At 32.8% G+C, this 24,868-nt stretch overlaps 1 protein-coding gene across 1 annotated transcript in view; it reads right to left on the bottom strand.

Moving 5' to 3' along the window:
• LOC126879474 (uncharacterized) overlaps positions 1-24,868 on the bottom strand; it is a 54,243-nt gene that overhangs the window by 7,255 nt on the left and 22,120 nt on the right. The window contains exon 2 of the mRNA XM_050642503.1: positions 778-966. Coding sequence (XP_050498460.1) covers positions 778-966 — 189 coding nt within the window. The remainder of the gene's footprint in view (positions 1-777; positions 967-24,868) is intronic.

Here is a 24,868-nt window from a genome sequence, read left to right as displayed (position 1 = left end):
ATGGGGATCCAGCTAAGCGACGACTCAACTCTATATACACATTTCGCTGATGATCAGGTGGTAATTGTCCAGGATAAAGATGATCTTATACATATTTATGACAAACCGGCTATTTCGAGAATACAAAAAATGGGGCCTATACGTCAATATAGAGCAAACCAAATATATGTCTATATAAGGAGAGCAAAATGAGTCACAACTAGAGGACGATAAGGTTAACAAACCAAGCTCTGATTACGTAGGTATACCTTGGAATGAGAATCCAACAAAGTTAAGGGACAGAATTTTAAATAGAGGAAAGAATTATGAAAGGAAAGAAATAATAGGATCTTTGAACTCACTACTTTGGTCAAAAACCATATAAGCGCGGTACTGTATGGATGTGAAACCTGACAACTTAATAAGCGAACAGAACAGAAGTAGCTCGCACTTCAAATGGACTTCTGGCGAAGATCTCTAGAGTCTCACACATAACGAATAAACGATTACGAGATATTATGAATAGGAAAATAAGCATAATCGACGAAATCCAGCAAAAACAACTTTGTTGGTGTGGCCATGTACAAAGAATGGAATAACATCGACTCCAAATGCTGATAATGGAATGGAAACCTCCGGAAAGCAGGAAAAGGGGCAGACCGAAAACTACCTGGATACATGAAATCCAAAAACCAATGTCTGACAGAAATCCGTGAATTCTCTAAATTCCTCTTTATCTTCAATTATAAAAATGTACTTTTCTTGATCTAAATATATCATTGATTGAATAGTACATACCTTCGTCAAGTTTGCATTTGGGGTTAGCCAAAGGAAGTGGTCCACAGTCTTCTACCAATTCCAAGAGACGTGGTGGTTTGTCTTCAGAAACGACGCAGGTTGAGCGACCGCAGAATGGTGTAAGGTCCCATGATTTACCTGGTTCAACTGTTGCGCATTTGGTGGAGGCGAAGCACATTCCAGGGAAATCTAAAATACAATAGTTTACAAATTAGTAATGTGCTTTTAAAAATCGAAGAACGAAGATAGAAAAAGCTCAATCCAAGTTTATTCTTGATGTTGCTCAAGCAAAAAACAGAGGGAGCTAAGCTAAGACCAACATAAATTCCACTCAGTAGTATATGAGCCACTTGGATGAGACAGTCAGACATGGTCAGATGGACATGACGCCAATGTCGATAAGTATTGCATCTGCATTACCGGCCGAGCTTGGTCAAAACATGAACCCAAGCCAAAACCGGAACCAGTTGTAAACTAATAGCAGGCCGAATCAGTGCCGGATTAACCATTAGGCACAGTAGGCAGTTGCTAGGGGCCTCGCAGGGCACAAGACGAAAAAATAATAATTAGAATTAAATAAAAACTATAAATCATATTATGTTTGAAAATTCAAATATCGCGCAATACAATAAAAGTGATGGACGTATAAAACTACATTACAATGCATACTTTTGTTCACATAGAAAGTCTATGTTGTGAGCATAAATCGCTAATAAATGCCCTTTGGTAGAATAAGGAACTACAAATGGAAATAAGAAAAAAGAACGAAAGTGTAGTATAAAAATACAAGAAAAAGCAGAAGAAAGAAAAGATCCTTAAGCAAGATCTAAAACGGATGCAAAACTTATTTAAACTCAGTTGAACACGGAAATCCATAGCGAGTGAAACTGTAACCAATGAAAATGCACATGAAATAGTAATAACTGAGAGAAACATAGCTTCCGTAACTGAAGAAGATGAAAAAACAGATAACTACAGTTCTATTCCAGTTGAAGAAGTTAAAGAACCAGAAACCGAAACCAAGTTAGAAATTGAAGTTAAAGATAAATTGGGTCCTAAATTTGGAAAACGACATAGGATTACAGAATACAATAACTGAAGAAATAAGGAAATTTTGGAGTGGGAAAGGTCTTCAGATTGTAACAGAATAAAAGTGTTTCAGCATCAAAAATAAACTTTGAAGGCATTACAAGATTTTTACACAATCTATGGTTTTTCGAAAACAAATCAGTGGAACAAAAATTAAAAGAGATTGGCTGACGTATTCTCCCTCAAATAAAATATCGTATTTTGAGTTTGTTCAGTCCGTGTACTACTTTTTTTCAGCCCCTACTCACCGTGGGAAGTTATGATCAAATGCTGATATGAAACTCCACTAAGCGATCTCATTCGCCACGATCTAATCCTTAAAAGAAACAGCAACACAAGATGGACTGCAAGGGCACATACAACAAGACCTTTGTCTTAAAGATTACAACGCTTTCAAATCTGCTCTTCATACTCTTGCTGAAGACACTAATCAGAAAGCTAAAACAGTTCATGAGGCTAAGTGTTTGAAAATAAGAAATAAGAAACATTAATAATGAATGAGTTTTGGGCAACAATTAACACATCTACGCTGTCAGTAAATTAATACAGAGAAAAGAGATTGAAATTCAAACTGCAGTTTAGCTTCTAAATTCATTTTTGGAGTTCTTGAAAATCCAAAGAGATAATTTTGCTTACTACGATCAGAAGACCTGCGAGTAAACGAAAGCGAGCAAGAAAACTATATTTCGATGATAAACTAATTCCAAGTTTTTCTTCAGGGTGGACAAAAGTTAAAAGTTGAAACTTTTCTATAACCAATGTTCTTTTGTGTGTTTTTACAGAATTGAGTGTTACTCAAATAAAGGATTGTGTTTCAAAACTACATGAAAACTATCCTGATGATATTGAATCTGAACTTGAAGATGAACTAGAGAAGTTCAAATATTTTATAGTCCAGATTTAAGACTTGCAGGGAAAAAATTATTCCTGCTTCACAGTCGTTTTGGGTTATTTCGCAACATGCGAACGGACATTTTCAAAAATGAAAATTATTAAAAATTGAGAAAGCCTAGGTCTCTTAAGGAGCCTCATAGCTTGGGTTGCATAGGGACCTCAAGATTCTTAATCCGGGACTTCAGGCCGAAACAGCACTTTTATTAGAATATTATACAGACTGTAGTTAGAAATATACATTTAGGCTATTCAATAAATTTTGGCGGTTCGAAAAGAGAGGGAGTTGCTTCTAGCCTAAATGTTTGTTATGTTGGTACACTTTTTATATGAACGTATGTGAATCATATAATAACACAATAAATTAGGCCAGGTCCGAAAAATAGCGTAACGCGGAGCAGTTCGGGTCGGTGGTCTATCTATCTCTCTCTACGGGCGCTTAGCTTTCTCTCTTTAGCATATGATGGCCGCTGCCTCTGTGTCTGTGTCGTTCCATTACTCCCACCCCTTGGTAGATACGCTCACAATAGTACGACAGACAAAGATAGCTAGACCACCGTTCTTGATATTGGCGTTACACCCCGATGCATTGAGTGGCATTATCCCTAGCCTGGTCTATCGTTAATATGTCTATGATGTGAAGTCTCACTTCAATCTGTCAATTCATTCGTTGTATAGAAGCCATTTAGGATCGACGTGCCACAGTATTCTTTTACAGTGGAAAAATCAAGTATCGTGCAGTGCAGGGCGGCGCCAAGGCTTTCAAGCGCCCCGGGGCAAGTAATTTTAGGCGCCCCTTTCCTCCTTCCTTTGTACGTAGGTTTTTGTAGCTTAGTGAATCGTTATACGGTATACCTACAAACTATTTTTTATGTGTTTGGAAAGTATCATCATCATCATAATCTAACCGTTAGCTTCCACTGCTGAACATAGGCCTCCTCTAAGTTTCTCCATCTCTCCCTATCTTGAGCTACCAGCTATCCAGTTCCCGGCAGTTCTCTTTACATCGTCACACCAGTGCGTTGGTGGTCGATCTCTGCTTCGTTTATCCGATTGTCCGCCCGCGGTCGCTATTCCATAATCTTCTAGTCTAGCTGTTATTTGGTATTTTGTCTCATTGTGATTCTTAGCATGGCCCTCTGGGTAACCCTTATCTTCTGCTATTATATTTTCAGCAGCAGGAAAGTAATATACTGATAAGTTATGATGAATACTATAAATATTTACAAAAAACAACGATTACATTATCAGAGAACAAATAAATATATAATTATTATTATAGTCCATTTGCTCACGGTTTTTGCTCCGTATTTTAAAGAACCGCTTGGATTGACATTAGATTTGGCATACGCATAGCTAAATTTATAACAAAGAAAAAAATTAATATTGCGTCGTCGGAGATGAAAAAATATATTATGTTAAAATTAAGTCCGGAAGTGGATAAACTGACTAATTCTAAGCAACTTTTGTTCCATATACAGTTTTTTCACTAAGTCAATATTTTTCGAGTTACTTGTGAGTGAATTTGTTCAATTTTCAACATAAAAACCACGCTTTTTCGCAAATAACAAAAAATGTGTATTTTATTGAACAAAATGTTCTTAGCAAACATATAGCTTATAAAGAAATTAAAAAAAAAACTTGCGCACACATGAAGTCGGTAGATCTAGTAGAGGAAGAGTTCTAGCTCGAGAAAAGTGGGTTGTTATTCGTCAAATTCCAAATCGAACATTTCAACGTGAACTAACCAAAAAATTAAGCACTTTTCGGGCAAAACTTATAACTTTTTTAAAGTCTTAAAAAGCTTTATTTTTGTTTTTTAAAAAGTTTCTAGTAGCAAAAGTAAGCCAGTAACGCTGAAAATAAAGTTCGTCTCTTCTTTTTGGTAAAAAAATCGTTACAGCTTTACAATTTACAGTAAAACCTCGATATAACGGACAAATTGGGAGGACGGGTTATCCGTTAAAGCCGAAAGTCCGTTATAAAAAGATACGTTTAAAATGAATCAAAAAACTTTTTAAGTTTTGCTTGCACTTTTGAAGTTTGGTCTTTTTTATACTATGATTAGAAATATGTCCGCATTATGCTATAATAAAAATTTTATTGAAATTCTTTGTAAAATACAGAGACGCTTTAATTTTTTTCACATTTGAGCGGATTTTTTTGTTCGTTATATCCGAAGTCCGTTAAATAGAGGTCCGTTATATCGAGGTTTTACTGTACTTCACTTATGTATATTTATACAGGGTGTCCAGAAACTCTACCAACAAACGAAGACAGGAGATTACTCAGATAAATTTAAGACATTTTAACCCAATTCTTCTAGTCTGAAAATGCTTCCTTTCTAGAGTCTTGTAATTAGTTTTTCTTAAAATAAAATCAATGGGAAAATCCCAATAGTTTTTCTTAAAATCCCAGTAGTTTTTCTTAAATAACTCCAGATCGCTTTTATTTAGAAAAATGAAAATTGGTACGTATATTTATCTTCTAGAGATAAATGGATTACATTTATTGTGAATTTCTAGTACCGCTCATAGGCGTCCGTTTTGGGTAGGGTAACGGTTATTTTATCGCATAACTTTTATGTTTTTAACTTTTAAGCATTTTTAATACTGGATTATTAAATTATGAGGTATGCTAGTACTAAAAGGTACTCTTGCTTTAAGTCGGTAGAACACACCGTTTTCTAGAAAAATCGATTTGAAAATTTTTCGTTTTTTGAATTTCCAAAAAAAGTTTCAAAAAAAAACCATTTAGAAAAACGAAAACTGGTACGTTTATTTATATTCCAGAGACGAATCGATTTCATTAATTGCGAATTTCTAATACCGGTCAAATGCGTCCGTTTTGGGTAGGTCAAGGGTTATTTTATCGCATACCTTTTTTGTATTTAATTTTTAAGAATTTTTGACTTTAGATTATTAAATTGTGAGGTATTCTAGTACTAAAAGTTACTGTTTCTATAAGTTGGTAAAATACACCGTTTTTTTTAACTTTTTTCCATTTTTTTTTTCCAAATTCAAAAAACGAAAAATTTTAAAATCGATTTTTTTAGAAAACGGTGTGTCCTACCGACTACTTAAATCAAGAGTACCTTTTAGTACTAGAATATCTCATAACATAATAATCCAGTATCAAAAATGCTTAAAAGTTAAAAACAAAAAAGTTATGCGATAAAATAAACGTTGCCCTACCCAAAACGGACGCCTATGACCGATACTAGAAATTCACAATGGATGAAATCGATTTATCTCTGGAAGATAAATATGCGTACCAATTTTTGTTTTTCTAAACAGAAGCGTTCTGGAGGTATTTAAGAAAAACTAATTACAAGACGCCATCTTCAAAGAGCTCTAGCTCCCTTAGTAAGCATTTTTGGACTAGATTAATTGGGTTAAAATTGTCTTAAAATTGTATGAGGAACCTCCTGTCTTCGTTTGTCGGTAGAGTTTCTGTACACCCTGTATGATCAGGAGTTTCACCATTTCAAAGTGCTTATTTTCGAAAAAAAAAAATGGTTTTAAATTAAAAAAAAAATAATTTGAAATTTTGAAGTAAATGCCTTTTTTTCAAAATTTTTCCCAAGAATATATTTTCGATAAAATACTTAATTTTTGAGTTACTTGCAAAAAACCATCTAAAAACGTGTTTTTTTTTGTTGAAAAATTACCATATCTATTCACTCTCAAATAACTCAAAAAGTAGATATTGACTTTATAAGTAATATAAAAACTTTATAAAACAACTTAACTTTATAGTTACTTACAATTCGTCAGTTTATCCACTTCCGGACATATTTTGAACGTGTACTTTTTACCCCCGTGAAGGGGTGGTACTCCTCTAGGGCAAAAGCACACGTCGACACAATATCATTTTCTTCTTTGACATGTTAGCTATGTGTATGCAAAATTAATGTTAATCCAAGCTGTTATTTAAAATTCAGAGGTTTTGCAATATTTTACCGTGAGTGAATGGAGTAATAGTTCAGTTTTATGAGAGAAATAACGGTTTGTACACATTGGGGATCAAAGTAATAATATCTGCTATTTTTATATCTACATACGATTGGTAAATTTTCAATTTTACAAAAGAATAAAATATTTCTGGTAATTTCGGTATTACCAAATTTCTTTTTGCACCTACCGGCCCCTTTTTCGTTCGGCGCCGGGGGGCACCGCCCCTCTCCGCCCTTATGGACGGCGCGGCCCTGGTGCAGTGGTTAGATTGTTATTTTTGAAAGGTTTAAAAAAATGTTGAAAGTGTAATAAAAAAAAACAAAGAGTGGTTGAGATTGGTTCTTCAGCTCCAAAACGAGTTCGTGTCCAAAAATCGGCCAAGAAGTTGTTAGCATCAGTTTTTTGGGATGCGAAAGGAATTTGGTTTGTAAACAATAAATTCTGAATATTATTATACCATAATAACCTTTTAGATTAATTGAAGGAAAAAAAATCGAAAAAATATGCCAAAAGGGATCCTTCTCTTCTGATTTTTGCCTTAATTAAGCTATTACTTTATCGCAAGAGAGTAAAATAATTTTACATTTATTTTTAGCCAACTCTTCGATAATTTTACCTGTCTTCACTCAAATATAATATCCTGAAATCCACTTTGGAGCTTATCACGTGATTCCAATGCTGAACGTCAACTGACGTCATGCTGATTTCAATGCTTTGACTTATAAAATAAATTATACTAATCTCTTGTCTCCGGTATTTAAGTCTTTATTAAAATTACTAAAAAATTACATCACTTCTTGTGGTTATAAATATCCAAAAGGATATAGACACAATTTCATTTTTCTAATTTTATTTATAACCAGTTATTTGGTAGTCTAATTCACCTCAAGTTGACAATATTTGCACAACGTTGAAATATTTATAAATAATTCATAAACTCTAATATAAAGATATTAATATTATCGATATTGTACTTACAGTTCTAATTCTGTTTAAAGTCTAATCAATCAGAAAAAATGTTTATTTCGTCCTTGAGCTCAATGACGGTTCTAGACCAAAAAAACTGGGGGGGCAAGGGAACATAACCGGTGAATAAACAAGATAACGTGCCTTTTTAACGAAGATTATAGTACAAAAGTCCTCTAGAAACTGGGGGGAAAGCTGCCCCCTGCCCCAAGCTAGAACCGCCACTGCTTGAGCTAGTTGCAAAAATAAATAACATAACAAGGTGGGACTGTACGATGTAATAGAACCGCTAAAAGAGAAGAAAACCCGCATTATAAAAACAATCTTCTTCTTTAAGTACCATCTACCAGTCGGAGGTTAAATTTCATCATTATATCTTATTCTACTATATATACTCTATCTACTGCTGCTCTCGATGGTTCTATTGAACTTCATAAATGAGTCTTTTAATTTTTCAACCATGATACTCAGCTTCGCTTGCTTAATTTTGTATTTTATTTGCTTATCCACTTTTTGTTTCATGCATCTGTTGTTCTTCGTTTTAATGAGTCATTTTGAGTCTCTGTCGCCACTCAGATGTTTTTGCTGATATAATTACGATCATATTCCATTGTTTAACTACACATACTCTATTGCGGTTCTTACAATTCTCCTGTTTTATACCTAAGGTCCCTTTAGAGCCTATGTCTCTTGACCAGTAACTTTCGTTTGGAGTTTACGTTCCCATGAAGTGAATCTACTTAAAATTATAACATCCTATAAAATTATCAATCATGTAACTTAATACCAATTTAACAACATTTAAAGGGTTTTCACCCATGTAGGTATTTAGTGGCTTTAATGTATAGGTATCTAATAGTATACGTATACTTACATATAATAGTAGTTAGTAGCAGCCCTGAATGGTCCTCTGGACCTTTTGCCCGCTACCCGTACCCAACCAGTACGATGGTCAGACCAAATAAAGGATATGACTGGTTATTTCTCCTGCGTGTTAACATGACTGGTTAACACGCACGGAAGAGGGATAATTGGACAGAAATAGTCAAACAAATTACATAACGCCACTACATCCTTACGAAGGAGAAAATATAGAGGAGGAAGATGGTTGCTAACACTGGTATGAATATAATATAGCCAATTTTTCAATAAAACATAAAAATCAAGGAGGAATAAGTTGAAATATATTTTGGCATACTCTCTCTTCCTGTTTTAATAACAAAATTCGTTGTAATAAAGCACTATTTATAGATTTTCTATTTACTAAAACATAAAAGAATAACCTGATTACAAAATATCTTTTTAATTACGGATATTAATCAGTAAGGGGAAATAATAGTAACAAAAAGCAGCATTGAGTAACCGGCGAATTACGAAAGCTACTGTCTAGTTTTAAATTGGTTTAATTTCTCGATTAGTATATAGGTAGGTATATAAAGATAGTGTTCTTTGTCAAAATATTACATAAGTTCAGGTAATACTGCAACGAATGTCTATTTGCCATATTACGGTGCAACATATGGTGGTGTATAATATAACCGTAAACGTTGGATTATTTATCTCGAAATATAATGTTTAACAGCAATTTCTGGTTTTGTTATATAATAAATAAAAATTCTAAATAAATAACTATAAATATTTTGTACTAATAGACGGAATTTTTCAAAATCAGTTTGGACATTTTAATTTGAATTTTGAGAAAGTCTTCGGAAAAGGAAATCAAAACTTCAAAATAAAAGTATTTTTACGATCATGTCTAATGAATATCTTAGAGGTAGCACCATTTGATGCCAAAAGGAGAGAGCATAAATGGTTCCGGCATGTTCAACCTCGACATGTTACTTCCCACATAACAATGATGTTCGCATCATGTTCTAAGCATATACTACCAACATTCGTCGGAGTATATTCTTTTTAGTATATGTGTAGTACAAGCATAGCATCTACCTTAAAAAACATTCTAAATTTCATGTTCTTTGCATATACTTCAGAGTATATTCTCGTACCGAATATACTAAGTATATTCGTGTACGTAGGATCTCGGAATATTCGTAAAGGTTTATTCTTAGAATATACCTTTATCGAATATTCTTAACACATACTTATAAGTACATTCTTAACACATACTTATAAGTAGATACTTTTAAAATATCTTAAAAATAATTTGTATGTATAGGAAGTATAATATTAGCCTTATAGATTATCAACTTCGTTATTTTTTAGAATACATAATTAATAAAATTTATGTATGTAGGTAGTATTGGACGAATTTCATTTCAAAATTGTTGTAGGGTAAAAAAGTTTAAACATTAATTGTATTAACGTTTACATAGATACTATTAAAAATTCGTTTTCATAATTGAAATGACTTTACCATTTCGAGTTTATCATGAATCATTAGTATTTTTACATCCTTGGAATTTGAATTTAGGTACATTCAATTCAATAGGCCATTCGCAGAACCAAAACGTGCCAAACTGCACAACCAAAGCAACCAGAGGCTTTGGCGTTGCCAACCGTCGAGTAAGCTTTTTCCGTCAACTTACCTTAAAAATTCCGACTTTTATAAAAAAAACTTCCCTCCTGTTTACAAAATCTGAGAAGATATGTTGAATTATTTTCAAATATTTTGATTTTTTCTTAATATTTTACAATTTGGACTGGAACAATAATTCCCTTTTGAGTTAACTTTTTCCCTTTATCACCTTTTATGTTGAAAATTCCCGCAAAAAGGGAAATTTCTCTCCGTTTGGCAACACCGATTTTGTTATTCCACAATACATTCATAACCCCCCCCCCTCCCCCCCATCATATTCTGACCATTTCTATTCTTATTACATGAATGGATCAGGGATAGGAAAAAACCGTAAAATATGAAAAAGAAAACAGGCATTATTTCATTATTTGTATCATCTATGGATCTATGCAGATGCAGTGTTAAGGATGAAGGCGAATGATGTAGTAGTAGGACTAGGACTAAAGAACATACATAATCTGTTTATTTTGTTTGCGGTGCTTCAAAATACATATAATCTATTTTGATAACTCAATATTACTTAAATAGGTAAGTACATATAAGTATTATATAAATTTTAGTTACTTATTATGCATAGTTTAGTTTAGCTAAATATTATATAATGATTTATATAAATAACTAAAATTTATAAATATGTACTTACTTTTTAAGTAATATTGTAGAATGTAGGTACTAACTACATTCTCATTTGCAATTAAAATATGTAAATAGATATTTGGTAGAACCAGTAGAACCTAAGACGAGATTAGGTGATGCTGAAAACATACTTCTAAGCAATATAGCACTAGATAGCACTTTCTTAGAATATTCTTAAAAATATAATATTCTTCCCATACAAAGATGTGCGGTAGTACGTTCTTAGTATATAAATAGAAGGTTTATAGCACTTCCTTGGAATATTCTAAAAAGTACCTTCTTGGTATAAACTAAAAAGATGTGCGGTAGTATGTTCTAAGTATACACATAGAAGGTTTATAGCACGTCCTTGGAATGTTCTAAAAAGAACATTCTTGGTATATACTGAAAAGAAGTGCGGTAGTACATTCTAAGTATATACATAGAACGTTTAAGTACTGTAATGTAGTATATACTCAGTATCTGCTCTGCACATTCGCAATGGTAATTACGCACATTCTCAGTATATACTTTTTCTGAAAAGTATGTTCTATGAATCTACTAAGAACATGAAATTGTTATGTGGGTTATTACTTACCCAATAAACATCAATTAAAAAATTTGAAAAAAAAAAGTTGTCGAATTATAAGAATAAATAAATGTCCGCTAAATCAATTTGTCTGTAAATGTTTAAAAGAAAATTAGAAAAATAGTTACACAAAAGGGTTTCAAAAGGAAAGAGTATTTGTTACTGGAGGATTATCGCACCACCTCCCATCCCCCGATGAAGTAACAGTGGATTTATTATTGGACCTATGGAGCCATTTATGTAATTATATCGATGCAGATGATATTTTAAGGAAAAAAAGGCTTGATTATCTAAGGTTGCATGAAGACATTATAATAGATTCTCCCCACACAGTATTTTTACCATTGCTGGCACACATAGGTAAGCTTCAAAACTTGTTGAAGAATATGGTTTTGTACAAGTACAATCACTCACTGTTACAATTCTATAGTGGTCAAGAAAAATGCTGGAAAATAAAGTAAAATGATTGGTCTGGTAATTCACAAGACCTAAATCATATTGAGAGTTCATTGCATATTCTCACGAAACATTTAGCTAAGATGCATTGCACTACAAAAGAGCTATGATAACAAGTGCTATATAAGTATGGATCCACGATGATGAAATCAAGAACATGTGGAGCTCATGCCAAGACGTGTTGTAGAGGTCATTTCTGCTAAAGGAGGACACATTTCGTACTAATATATAGATTTTTTAGTCTACTTATGGTATGCAATACTTACTTACTTTCTGTGTCCGGAACACCAACAACTTTAAATTCTATATTTCCAATGGTTGGCCACATAGATGGCCTTGACATTTGCTAAAATTAAGTCTTTTTCTGTGCAGGTCTCTCATCTCTGTGCATGATAGTAGATGCCGGCTGGTCTGGACCGCGCCACAGTCGCAGGTATCGTCCTCCTGGTAACCCAATTTTTTCAGGTTACTAGCACAACGTGAAACGCCGGTTCTTAGTCTGTTTAGCGCTTTCCAAGTCGGATACGGTAAATTGTGTCCAGCAGCCATTTCCTCTGAGGGAGGAAAATGTGTTGCGGTAGCTGACGTTTGCCATAGGCGTATTCGGCGCGTCTCTGGAGCTTCGTGGACGGATCTTAAAGTTTTCAGAAAGCTTTTTCGAAGATCTTAGTCTACTTGGCTGAGTTTGGTGGTCATATAAGAGGTGTCTTCGGTCCGTCTCCTGCTTTTTTCGTTCTACCTGTGATGTGACCTTCCTCCTGATAGGTGGTGGAGCAATGCCAGCTATGGGGTATACCTCTTTGATAGGTGTCGGTTTCAGGCAACCCGATATTATACGAACCGTTTCATTTAGAGCCACGTCATGTTGACGTTCTTTGCGTGAGTAGAGTATGCCCATGGTATGCAATGATTAAAGGCTAAGGTTTTATAAAAAAAATATTTTTTTATTTGTCCCAATTAATTCGTAAATTACTAAGTAGAAAATCGTTCAATTACATGACTAGCTTTCCTAACAAATCCAAGTAATAATTCTTATTTATCGTCTACTGTAGCTTAATTAACTTCAATTATGACTCATAATTAATATTGTGCAGTTTTTATTGTACATTTTTATATGCTATATTGGTAATCTCACACACTTCTTATTTTGTATTAACTTTCTAATTAAGTGTCGTCCAAAGATGATTTAATATCCTTATTTAACAAATATTTGATATTTTTGTAAAAGTACATGTTTTAATTAGGTCTACAAGACATTCACTATGCCATTATACACTATAGAAAGTAACTAAATCACGAAAAGATTGCACCCAGTCAGTGGCGACGCGTTACTTTTTCTAAAGTGTTACCAAAACCAGATGCAAAAAATCTTATTTACAAAAATGAAGATATGGCTAAATGTATATATGACTTTAATAATATCATTTTCTATATCACTTGAAACTCTCGAATAAACAGTTGATGTTTCTAGATGTTGGCAAAATTTTTGATCTTTTTTGGCAATTAATGTTAACAATTCCGTGCAATTGCCTCGATTGTCAGAGTCGTCTCCCTCAAAATGAACACGAAGCACTAGTTCTTGTTTGGCCCAAAAACATACGGTATCTATTATAAGTGTGCAAAGGATATACCTATCTATTTTTTTTAACAAACTTATTATGTTTAGCAATATTTGCTTTAAAAGCTTGCTTAAGAAAACTTTCGATTCTTGTTTTCCCAAACTGAATCAAATTGGCTATACATCTTACATGTAGGTAGCGGAGAAATTTCATGTCTCCTTTTTAAAACTCTAAAACTATTTAAATCGTGAACTCGGCTACTGGTCCACCCATTTTTTCTGTAGAAACAAGAAGACATGGCCAACAATGCAGTCTATTTTTCTGGAAAAACCACATAACCAAGGATTTTCACTGTACCAACTAAATTTAAAATATCGAACTACAGTCAAAACCGTTTATAACGAACTTCAAGGGACTGCCGGTTTTTGTACGTTGTAGCCAGTGTTCTCTGTAAGCAGTTCTATCTGTTATAACGAACAGGTTGCTATAAACGATATTACACTGGTAGCAACAGTCAGTTCGTTGTAACTTTATGATGCAAAAATGTGTAACTTAATCTATAGGTACTTATGATATGTTATAACATATTACACATATGTTAATATGTTATTAATATATGTGTTTATTGTACTTACGTAAATCTAAATATGTACATACATACATACATATAATAAATATGAAGATATTGGAATTAGTACAGGTAGTCAATAAACAATACTCATAATATAACGAGTTCTCAAAATCGTTGTATTATAAAACTATGGGCATACATACAATATTTATTTTTAAAAAGACCAAATACTGTCAATTACACCATTGGGCCTTTTGGGCCAAATGGTGTAATAATGTAAACAAAATCTTGTGATAATGGACTAGGAAGTCTAGTGTCTAAAGGACTTACATGTGAACCCTGCCCGGATGTACCATCATAACCATAAATTAATAAAAATTTTGTTTTCATTTCGTGGTAATATCGGTACCTCGGAGAAGTACAATACAATGCCCATTTTCGTAACTTTACAGGAAAGCAATTTTAAATTTTTTTCAACAGAAAGTGTTATTGCTAAAGTTATTTATTGGAATATGGAAACAATAGTATATTAGGACATTGTCTAATCTATTGGCATTTAAATCATGCATTTGTTATAATTGTTTATTATATAGTGTGTAAAAAGGTCATAATTGAAAAAAAATGGATGTTGTATCTCTCCGAGGTACAGATATGTATGCTGTAACCAATATTTCAACTGCTAGTGTTCCAAGAGATATGTTCGCTTTAACCGATTTGTTCGTTATAAGCAATGTAAATGCTTTTTTTATATGTCATTTCACGGGACCTACTATTGTGTTTGTTATATCCGATTGTACGTTGTAGCCGGTGTCGTTGTAAACGATTTTGACTGTACTTTTTTGGATTCCTTTTTTAAATTGTTTAAAATAGGTCTTCCATTTTCAATAATCTCATTTTTTTTCTTCAAAATTATACAAGGAGAATTACTTTTCAAGTAGTTGATCGATTACGTAGCGACACTCATCTATGGTTAATTGCACGCATACTGTAATAGGTACTGTAACCAAATCAAAATCTGGTAACAGGCCTACTGATAATATACACAGCGCACCTACGCCGCGCCGTCGGTCCTTCAAAATTTTCAGCCACTAGCCGGTCCCGACCGGCAGCGAGGATCACCAGGGCCCCCGCTACCATATGTGCAAAGTGTGTAATGCACACGGGCGCCATCCTTTAGGGGAGCCAAAACCGAGAGTCAAAAATTGCAAAAATATTTACGAAAAAAATCAAAAAGCAATAATTAATTTTAAAATAAAAGTTGGGAAATCAAATAATTCAGTTTTAGTTTGTTTGGATGACATCTTTCTGTAGATATACCTAGAATAAAAATCCCCGCTATAAAAATAACAAACACCCATTCCGTAGACAAAACTGTAGATAAGAAATACCTAACTATGCCCTGATTTCGTGGAAAAATTCCAAACATGTAGGTACATTAGTTCAGCAATAGTGCGTGGGCGGTAATTTTATCTCATCGATAAGCAAACGATTGTGTGGCGCATGGCGCTCAAATGATGAATCGACAAGATTTGAAAATCGCGTAACTCTGGGTCGTCATCTACAAAAAGGTTGGATGTTGTGAGAAAAAATGTTCTCGGGTTAAGTTTAAACCCTATAAGGGTGACAAGATGGTCCAGCAGAATTGATTCAATAAAGCCCCTAAGGTTTGCGAAAGTCTTCTAGAAGTAACTGAAGATAATTCCTTTCACATTGATGCAAGACATATTTCCAAGTTCCCTCTTAACGGCTGTACGGAATTTTCAATTTATTTGTGGAATTATTATTTAGCATGACGTTTCATTTCATATAAATATTGTCAGCAAAACAAATGCAAAGTGTTATAATTCAAAGTATGCCAAAACTACCTAAAAAATTTATTAACCTGGGAGCAGTCGCGCCGTTACAAAAATCTCACATTTAATCATTTTCCGTGATAACTTGATGACAAATTTTGCAACATAACTTTCCACTCGTAAGTGCCTCGAGGAAGATTGTAGTAAAACGTGGGAAGTTTTTTTATTTTTTTTTTTTGTGGAATTTATGGCTTTGGTGAGCACCAATTAGCTTTAAAATTACGTGACAGAATTGAGCGCGACTGCTTCCGGGTTAAAGACCGCAATGAATTAATTTTTTCTTAAAAATCATAGATCAAACTTTAAGCTCTCTAAAAAACCAATTTGACCAATAGAAACCTACAAGAATAAAAACTACAGCGGGAATTTTTTTCGATAATTTCCCGTCGTCAAGTATTACGTCAGATGCCCTTCATTACTACGCAAAAATGAACATTCAGTGACATTAATGACAATAATTAATGTTTTACAACTTGTCAAAGAGAACACCATTGACAGGTTTAACAAATATTCAGGCGAAGATATCAATAAAATATTAGTTAAAATGATTTAAAAAACAATTTTATTCATGAAATAATCTTACCGAATTATATTCGAGCTCTTATAAATTACCGATTTATTTTGTCCTCGTGACGCTTTGACATAATTAAAACTGTCAAAGTGTCACTCGGGATACAAGTCGATAATTTTAGAGCTCTTGTGTAATTATTATTGATAATATTTTCGGGTTTTTTAGTGGCATTGTACCTATGGTACCTAGATGTCGTTTTTTATTTTATAACGAAGTTACCTAGCTAGTTTTTATCAGAAGTATCTGCATATTTTCTAAAATATCTAAGTATAATAATGTATGAATTTAATGTATGTAGACATTATGCAATATCTGTGTTATTTGTTTCTATTTTGCTTTATTTCAAGCACTTACCTACCTACCTTCAAAAAATAAATAAAAAACATTATCAAAATGCCTTAAGGGGCCCAAAATCCTTTTTTGCACACAGGCGCCAGTAGTTCTTACGGGGGCCCTGAGGATCACCACATTGTACCACATGTAACCACAGCCGAAAGTGGTAACAACGTATAATAAAGTGCAACTGAGCCACATAAACTCGTTAATATTTTCGTGTGTTTACGAGTAGTTGGCTATTTACTGAATTAGATACTATTAACACATATATTTCTATTGGTAAAAATTTAAATGGAATTATTTCACAGTAGTCATAACATATTTATTTGTAAGATTTTTAACTGTTACTAACGGTAACAGTGGTTACATGAACGCTTCGCCAGTGCACCCAGTATCCATTCACTTTGTGGTCTCCTCTTCAAAAGTAAAAGAAAAATTGTGAATGCAAACTGATACTGAAACTGAATTTCAAGAACTGATAAAATTTTAACAAGAGATAGCAAACTAAATCCAAGAAAGACAACAACAGGCCTTCGAAGAGTTGAGGTGAGCACTTAAACTGTGCAGAAAAGGCTTCTGGAATTTGCGTAAAAGGCAGGTTGATGAATCGCATTTATTTGTGCAGGGATATAAATCAAGTTTTGTTAGACGATGCGAAGATGAACCCCTGCGATGAGATCATATCCAACACACTGTAAAATACCATTCTAAACATATTATGTTTTTGGGGTTTTTTCACAAGTGGCACTGGAAGCTTTAGTTTCTATTAAAGACATGATGAATTCTGCCAATTACATTGAAATATGCTGATGGATGGATTGTTCCATTCATGGAAACATTTAATAGAGCATTTAAACATGACATGATCGACTTGTCACAATTCGACAGTGGTTAGGAAAAATGCAAGAAAGTAAAGTAAAAGTGCTTGATTGGCCTGGTAATTCATCAGACCTAAATCCCAATGAGAACTTAACTTACGGTATGTTCTCTCGAAAGAACTACAATGATGAACTCAAGAAAATGTGCGCTAAACTAGTGATACTAGTCGGGTCTACCCCAAAATCCCGACAGCCACAATCTGGCAGGCCAGAATCCCGACAGGTTTGATAAGTTTCTTTTTAACATATAATTACATTTATTTCTTGTTTTTTGTTTATGGCCATCTGTTTTTATTTTGTGTTACTAAACAAAATTATTTACCATTTAATATGAACTAATTTTCTAAATAAAATTTCTGACATGGGTATATGAATTAAATTTTTTTGCCCATATATAATCCAATAATATATGTATAATCAAATCCTGAATTCAAGTTTACTTTCATATAATAGATATTATCATGTCACTTACAACTTTACATTTCAGTAAGTATAGCTTTTATATTATAAAATAAAGTGTTTAAGTATTTTTTTTCTTTTAAAATACATAATAATTAGTACCCGTACTTATTAGTAAGTAATAATTTTTCAATTTCAATACTCTATAATATCATTTGGTATTGCATTTGAAAAGGAAACAATAAATATTCAAAATGTAGTGGTCGGAATTTTTACTTATGCGAGGATTGTTGCATGTCGGGATTTTGGCCTGTCGGGATTCTGGCGTGTCGGGATTCTGGCGTGTCGGTATTTTGGCCGTCTGGATTTTGGCTGTCGGGATTTTGGCTGTCGGGTTTTTCAGCGGCACCGATACTAGTCAATACCAAGACTTGTAGAAGAGGTCATTGCTGCTAGGGGAGTAAATCCATACTTCATACTAATATATAGATTTCTCAGTCTACTTATGGTATGTAATGGTTAAAAGCTAAGGTTTTATAAAAAAATGTTTTTTTCATTGTCCCAATTTGACACTGATTAAGAAAAATGCAGGAAAATAAAGTAAAAGTGCTTGATTGGCCTGGTAATTCACCAGACCTAAATCCCATTGAGAACTTAACTTACGGTATATTCTCTCGAAAGAGCTACTATGATGAACTCAAGAACATGTGCCCTAAACTAGTGGATGAGTCAATACCAAGACATGTTGAAGAGGCCATTACTGTTAGATGAGTACATACTTCGTACTAATTTATAGATTTATCAGTCTTCTTTTGCCATGTAATGGTTAAAAGCTAAAGTTTTATAAAAAAAAATTTTTTTTTTCATTTATCCCAATTAATTTGAATAGTTCAAAGTGTTGTCAAAAGATGATTTAATATTCTTCTTTAACAACTTTTAATTAAAACTACAAGATCTTCACTTCGCTATTATAGAAACTGCCACTATAGAAAGTGATTAAAAAACGAAAAGTAAAAACGATTGCACGGAATACTCATTCACTTTCTGGGTCTCCGACGAGTTAAGGGCCTTGATTCACTTTCGCTAACTTTTACTTAAATCTTAATATGTACCACACCGCATGTGCATCACAGCTGTAAATGGCACACTTATTTTTTAGCAGTGAGATTTTAATACCTTAACATTTATGCATGCGATTTTACATGCAAATTGTGTTGCAATTTTTTGCCGTCCAACGCAACAGTTCACAGGGAGAAAGTAGAGAGGATTCGTTGTAGGTGTGTCTGAAATCAGTTGACTTTTATTTACTACCAGAATGCTACCAGCTAAACGATGTTTCATGTCACACCCTTCAGTATTACCCAATATGTTATCACGTGTACATATGGTTTTAGTGGATTTCCTCAATTCCATATAGACACCGAATATATTTCTAATTTTGCACTGAAGAATATCAGTTAATTAAAAAAAACAGATGATATTATCCTAGCTATTGTATCTGAATTACCTATATCCATTCTTAAAATTCCATTAAATACCACTAAGCTATCTTTCATATTATTTTTTTCTGCTTCTTTATTAAGTGCCGTTAGTCCAGAGTAAGGACACTAGTAACAAGGACAGACTAAGGATTTTCTCGGGACACTCAAAGATCCAGGTTGCTGACTACTTTTTTAGTTATTGTAGACCTATAGGAAGAAAACCTACCTGTTTCCTGACTAGAGATCGCGTCCTTTTTTTTAATTATTAACAATTTAGTGAAAAAATCGCGATTTTTTTCGATTTTTTGCACTCCATTCAAAAGCTAAATAGTTGACATAAAATTACAAAATTCAGTTTTTTAGAACATTGAAAAACCTTCAAAATGCCGATTTTTGAAAGTTAAAAGTTAATTTGTTGCTACGCAAACTGCAAAATAAGTGAAAATCGTTATTTGTTAATAACTTTTACTAAAACTACCTTAGAACATACTTAGAATAAATAGTCCTGTCGCCAGGGGGGGTACAACGGCCTCCTTTATTCAGATGGACTTACCCAAGTTTTTTCATGTATTTTGACCCGTAGAATACGAATTTTTTGGGTAACAGTTGATCCGGATGTCGATAAGATTGTTATTGACCAAGAACTTGAGGAATTACATAACAGAGGTTTCTCACAAAACAAAACATTTTTTTGTATTTTTTGGGTCATTCTAAGTAAAAAATGTTCTAACAAGTTTTCCCGTAGGATGCTCAGTTTTCGAGATAAACGCGGTTGAACTTTCAAAAAATCGAAAAACTGCAATTTTTAAACCCGAATAACTTTTGATTAAAAAATAAAATAGCAATTCTGCTTAGCGCCTTTGAAAGTTCAAGTCAAATTATATCGGTTTTGATTATTTGCATTGCTAAAAATTATTGTGTTATTGTTAAACAAAGCTACAAACACCTAGTGCGTGAGTGATGTTTTCTATGATTTCTCATTTAAAATCTAACGAGTAGGTAGAATAGGTACTAGTGCAATCGAGGCTATTTCTACGTAGCATGCGTTAAAATGCATGTAAAGGCACGGGAAACACTATGTGTTTATAGCTTTGTTAAACAATAAAAAAATAAAGTTTTTGCAATGCAAATAATTAAAACCGATATAATTTGACTTAAACTTTCAAATCCGGTAAGCAGACTGGCTATTTTATTTTTTAATCAAAAGTTATTCGGGTTCAAAAATTGCAATTTTTCGATTTTTTGAAAGTTCAACCGCGGTTATCTCGAAAACTAGCCATCCTACGAAAAAAATTGTAGAAACATGTTTTGCTTAGAATGACCCAAAAAATACCAAAAAATGTTTTGTTTTGCGAGAGATCGCGGTTATGTAATTCCTCAAGTTCTTGGTCAATAACAATCTTATCGACATCCGGATAAACTGTTACCCAAAAAATTCGTATTCTACGGGTCAAAATACATGAAAAAAACTTGGGTAAGTCCATCTGAATAAAGGAGGCCGTTGTACCCCCCTGGCGACAGGACTAAAACTAACTTAGAATAAAAAAATAATTAATATAGTCAAAAATCCTAATGCCAAATTTTTTAAATTTTGTAGTTTATAAACATTTAGAATAACTTTAAAAATGTTTTCCCTAGAAACAATATTTTTATATATTCGAAAAGATAGTATTTTAACACGAATTTTCAAATAAAAAAATTTAGCCTGGGTACATTTGGAACAAAGTTGTCCATATGTTTTTTGAAATTATACTTCTTTACGATCGAGAGTGAAATTTTATAATGCCGGGCGCATGCGCACACAGACAATATGTATTTCGTTGCTAAACTTTCAAGATATGTATGTATCAGCGCTGTCAGCGCAAATAAGTAATATTATATCATATAAAAGGATATATTAGTGTTCTTAGTAAATGTATTATTTATTATAATTTTTGTAAAATAAAAATGTATACCATTTTTATTCAGTTGCAATGCGAAGGCAAAACAATCTTACTTTTCAATTAGAATACGGAGTGCAGTCCAGTCCATTGAATCGCGATTTTCGGCTCTTATTGGAGCCTTCATCGGAAGGAACGTAGGCACTGTTCTCCATTCCTTCCTACGTTCCTTCCGATGAAGGCTCCAATCAGAGCCGAAAATCGCGATTCAAGGGACTGGACTGCACTCCCTATTCTAATTGAAAAGTAAGATTGTTTTGCCTTCGCATTGCAACTGAATAAAAATGGTATACATTTTTATTTTATAGTCGTATTACTCCGTAGAGTAACTAGGTGCATTTTTCCGTTGGAACTTTACCATCTGCAGACGGGGGATGTGAATTGCATAGTGTAGAATTCCTTCCCTCTCGTCTTCACTGCAGCATCCATTTGACTTGCAAATTGTAGAAGTCTTGGAGGTGTCACCAGGAAAGTGTACCAATAAGTTTTCAATTTAAAAATCTTTTAGTAACATTTTTAATATTTTCAATATTAATAATTTACTATTAGGATTGAAAACTACTTCGTCTATAATTTTTGTGTCTTTGGATTTGTCTTCCTCGGGAATAAGATATTTTATAATAATACTAAGTATATTAAAGTATTTTTGTATACTTCACTTGGTCTATTAAATTTGTCAGTATGTATGAGAAATCTTGTAACCTGTCAAAGCAAAAGGAATATAGCTCAGTGGTAGAGCGTGTGACCGGAGATCAAGAGGTCCAGGGTTCAAATCCCGGACGATTCATATTCTTTTTGTATATATTTTTGGTATCGTTTTAATAAAAAAATTTTAAAAGTGGTAGGTAAAGAAAGTTAGTTTAATATTTAAATAAAATACAAATAACCTGTTAAGTATATTAATTTCGTTGAAATCATAATAACAGAAGTATAACTTCTTACGTGCGTACAAAGTACACACACATTCTTTTTTCTAATTCACAGCTAATTTGTTTATAATAATTAAGGAATCTCATTAATGCCATTTTAAAGAATGGGATTTGTATTTTTTCTTAAAAAATTTGCTCAAACATTGTACCTTCACAGCACCCTCTACGATTTTTCAAAAATGTAGTTCAAACGATTACTAGGGGGAACCTACAAATCCACCGAGTTAAAATACCGAAAAAGCAATAATTTCAAACGAATTAATTTTCTGTATCTCCGGATCAACTCAATGGATTTTGATCTTTCTTTTTTTAATTTGTATGTAATTTCTACGTAGGTACATTACAAATATGCAATTTGTTTATAAATTTATTAATTAATAAACAGTCTAATTTGTTTAAACAATACTTAAAAAAATATGTTTTTTCAAAAATCTATTTTTTTAATCATAGTATAATTAATGATCATAGAAAAAGTTAAAGTACACTTTAATAAATAAATTATTTTTATTAGATAATTATTTATTAAAGATAATTTATTTACTAAAGTATACCCTAACTGTTTCTAACGATAGAATGATAAAAATCATGGATTTTTGGGAAAAAATTATTTTTTTCAAAAATTGTTTAAACAAATTAGACTGTTTATTAATTAATAAATATCTAGATAAATTGCATCTAGTCTAGACAAAATATATTCAGTAGATCCCAAGATATAGAAAATGATAGTAGTTTTAAGTTGCCTTTTTTAGTTTTTCAACTCGTGCATTTGTCGGCTCCCAGCTCCCCCTTCACTTACCACGACTAGTCACCAATTGAACTACATTTCTAAAAATTCGTGTAAAATACCAGCTTTTCTAATATGAAAAATGATTCTTTTTACGGACAATATTTTTAAAGTTATTCTAAATGTTTATATACTACAAAATTTCACAAATTTGTCATTAGGATTTTTGACTATATTAGATAGTTTTTTTATCGTTTGTAGTACAATTTGATAGCATCAGTTTTTTACTTTCATTTGGCATACGCAGAATTGCCCTATCTTCATTATTTTCTGTCTTATGTTATTGCAAAATAAAGGTCGCTGGAATAAACAATTAGAATCGGTCTCAAATTTTGAGGGTTTGTTAAGTACCTCAATACCCAACTTTGGGTGAAACACTAAAGTTCTAAGGTAGTTTTAATAAAAGTTATTAACAAATAACGATTTTCACTTATTTTACAGTTTGCTTAGCAACAAATTAACTTTTTAACTTTAAAAAATCGGCATTTTGAAGGTTTTTTAATGTTATAAAAAATTAAATTTTGTAATTTTATATCAACTATTTAGCTTTTGAATGGGGTGTAAAAAATCGAAAAAATCGCGATTTTTGAACTAAATTGTTAATAATTAAAAAACAGACGCGAACTCTAGGCAGGAAACAGGTAGTTTTTCTTCCTATAGGTCTACAATAACTAAAAAAGTAGTCAGCCATCTGGATCTTTGAGTGTCCCGAACATGGTCTATTTCTAGCTTATTTCTCTGGAGTATATCGAAAACACGTAACATCTTAAAGCTCTTAGTTCTAATCTACTGTTAGTTCTAATCTAAGGTATTAATTGCAGAGAATTGTTTTCATTTTTACAAACGCATTTATTTCGATTTTTATCCTGCCCCTTATTTCGGTTGTTTGATTATTATTTTCTGAAATCCAGATTTTCAGGTATTCGTATTTTTCACTAATAACTTCGAGACTAAACCTGTAAAATATGATCTCTGTTGTTTCTTCCTCTAAATTTTCTCTAATCTCACAGAAAATGTGTTGGAAATCCTCGTCTCACTAATTAATGATTCCTTCGAAAAAGGTCAATTTCCAGAGTGCCTAAAGACAGCCATTATTATTCCTCTTCATAAGGGTGGCGAAAAATCTAATGCCTGCAACTATAGACCTATTGCCTTACTACCGGTACTCTCCAAAATTATTGAGAGACCCATTAAAACTCGACTTATGTCTTTTATCGTTGATAACAACATTTTATCTCAAAATCAATTCGGCTTTTTAACTAATAAATGTACCACTGATGCCATGTTTTCTGTACTACATGAGGTTTATCAAGCACTAAACAATAATTTTTATACTGCCACTGTTTTCTGTGACTATGCCAAAGCTTTTGATTGTGTAAATCACGACATCTTGATTAAAAAACTAAATTTCTATGGAATTAGAGGTATTTCTTTGAATTGGTTCCAATCCTACTTGAATAATAGGAAACAACTAGTTAGAGCAAATGATACTGACTCTAGTCTCAAAAACATTGTATGTGGAGTACCGCAAGGTTCAGTATTGGGTCCTCTTCTGTTCCTTATCTTTATAAATGACATCACTAATTTAAAAATCGATGGAAAAATTTTTCTTTTTGCTGATGATACCAGTATCACTTGGAGCAACTCAACTATAGCATCTCTTCATGAAACTATAACTTCGGATCTACTGAC

This window comes from Diabrotica virgifera, chromosome 2 (genome assembly GCF_917563875.1).
Source record: "Diabrotica virgifera virgifera chromosome 2, PGI_DIABVI_V3a".
Taxonomy (NCBI): Eukaryota; Metazoa; Arthropoda; class Insecta; order Coleoptera; family Chrysomelidae; genus Diabrotica; species Diabrotica virgifera.
This window is presented reverse-complemented; position numbering and strand designations above follow the sequence as displayed.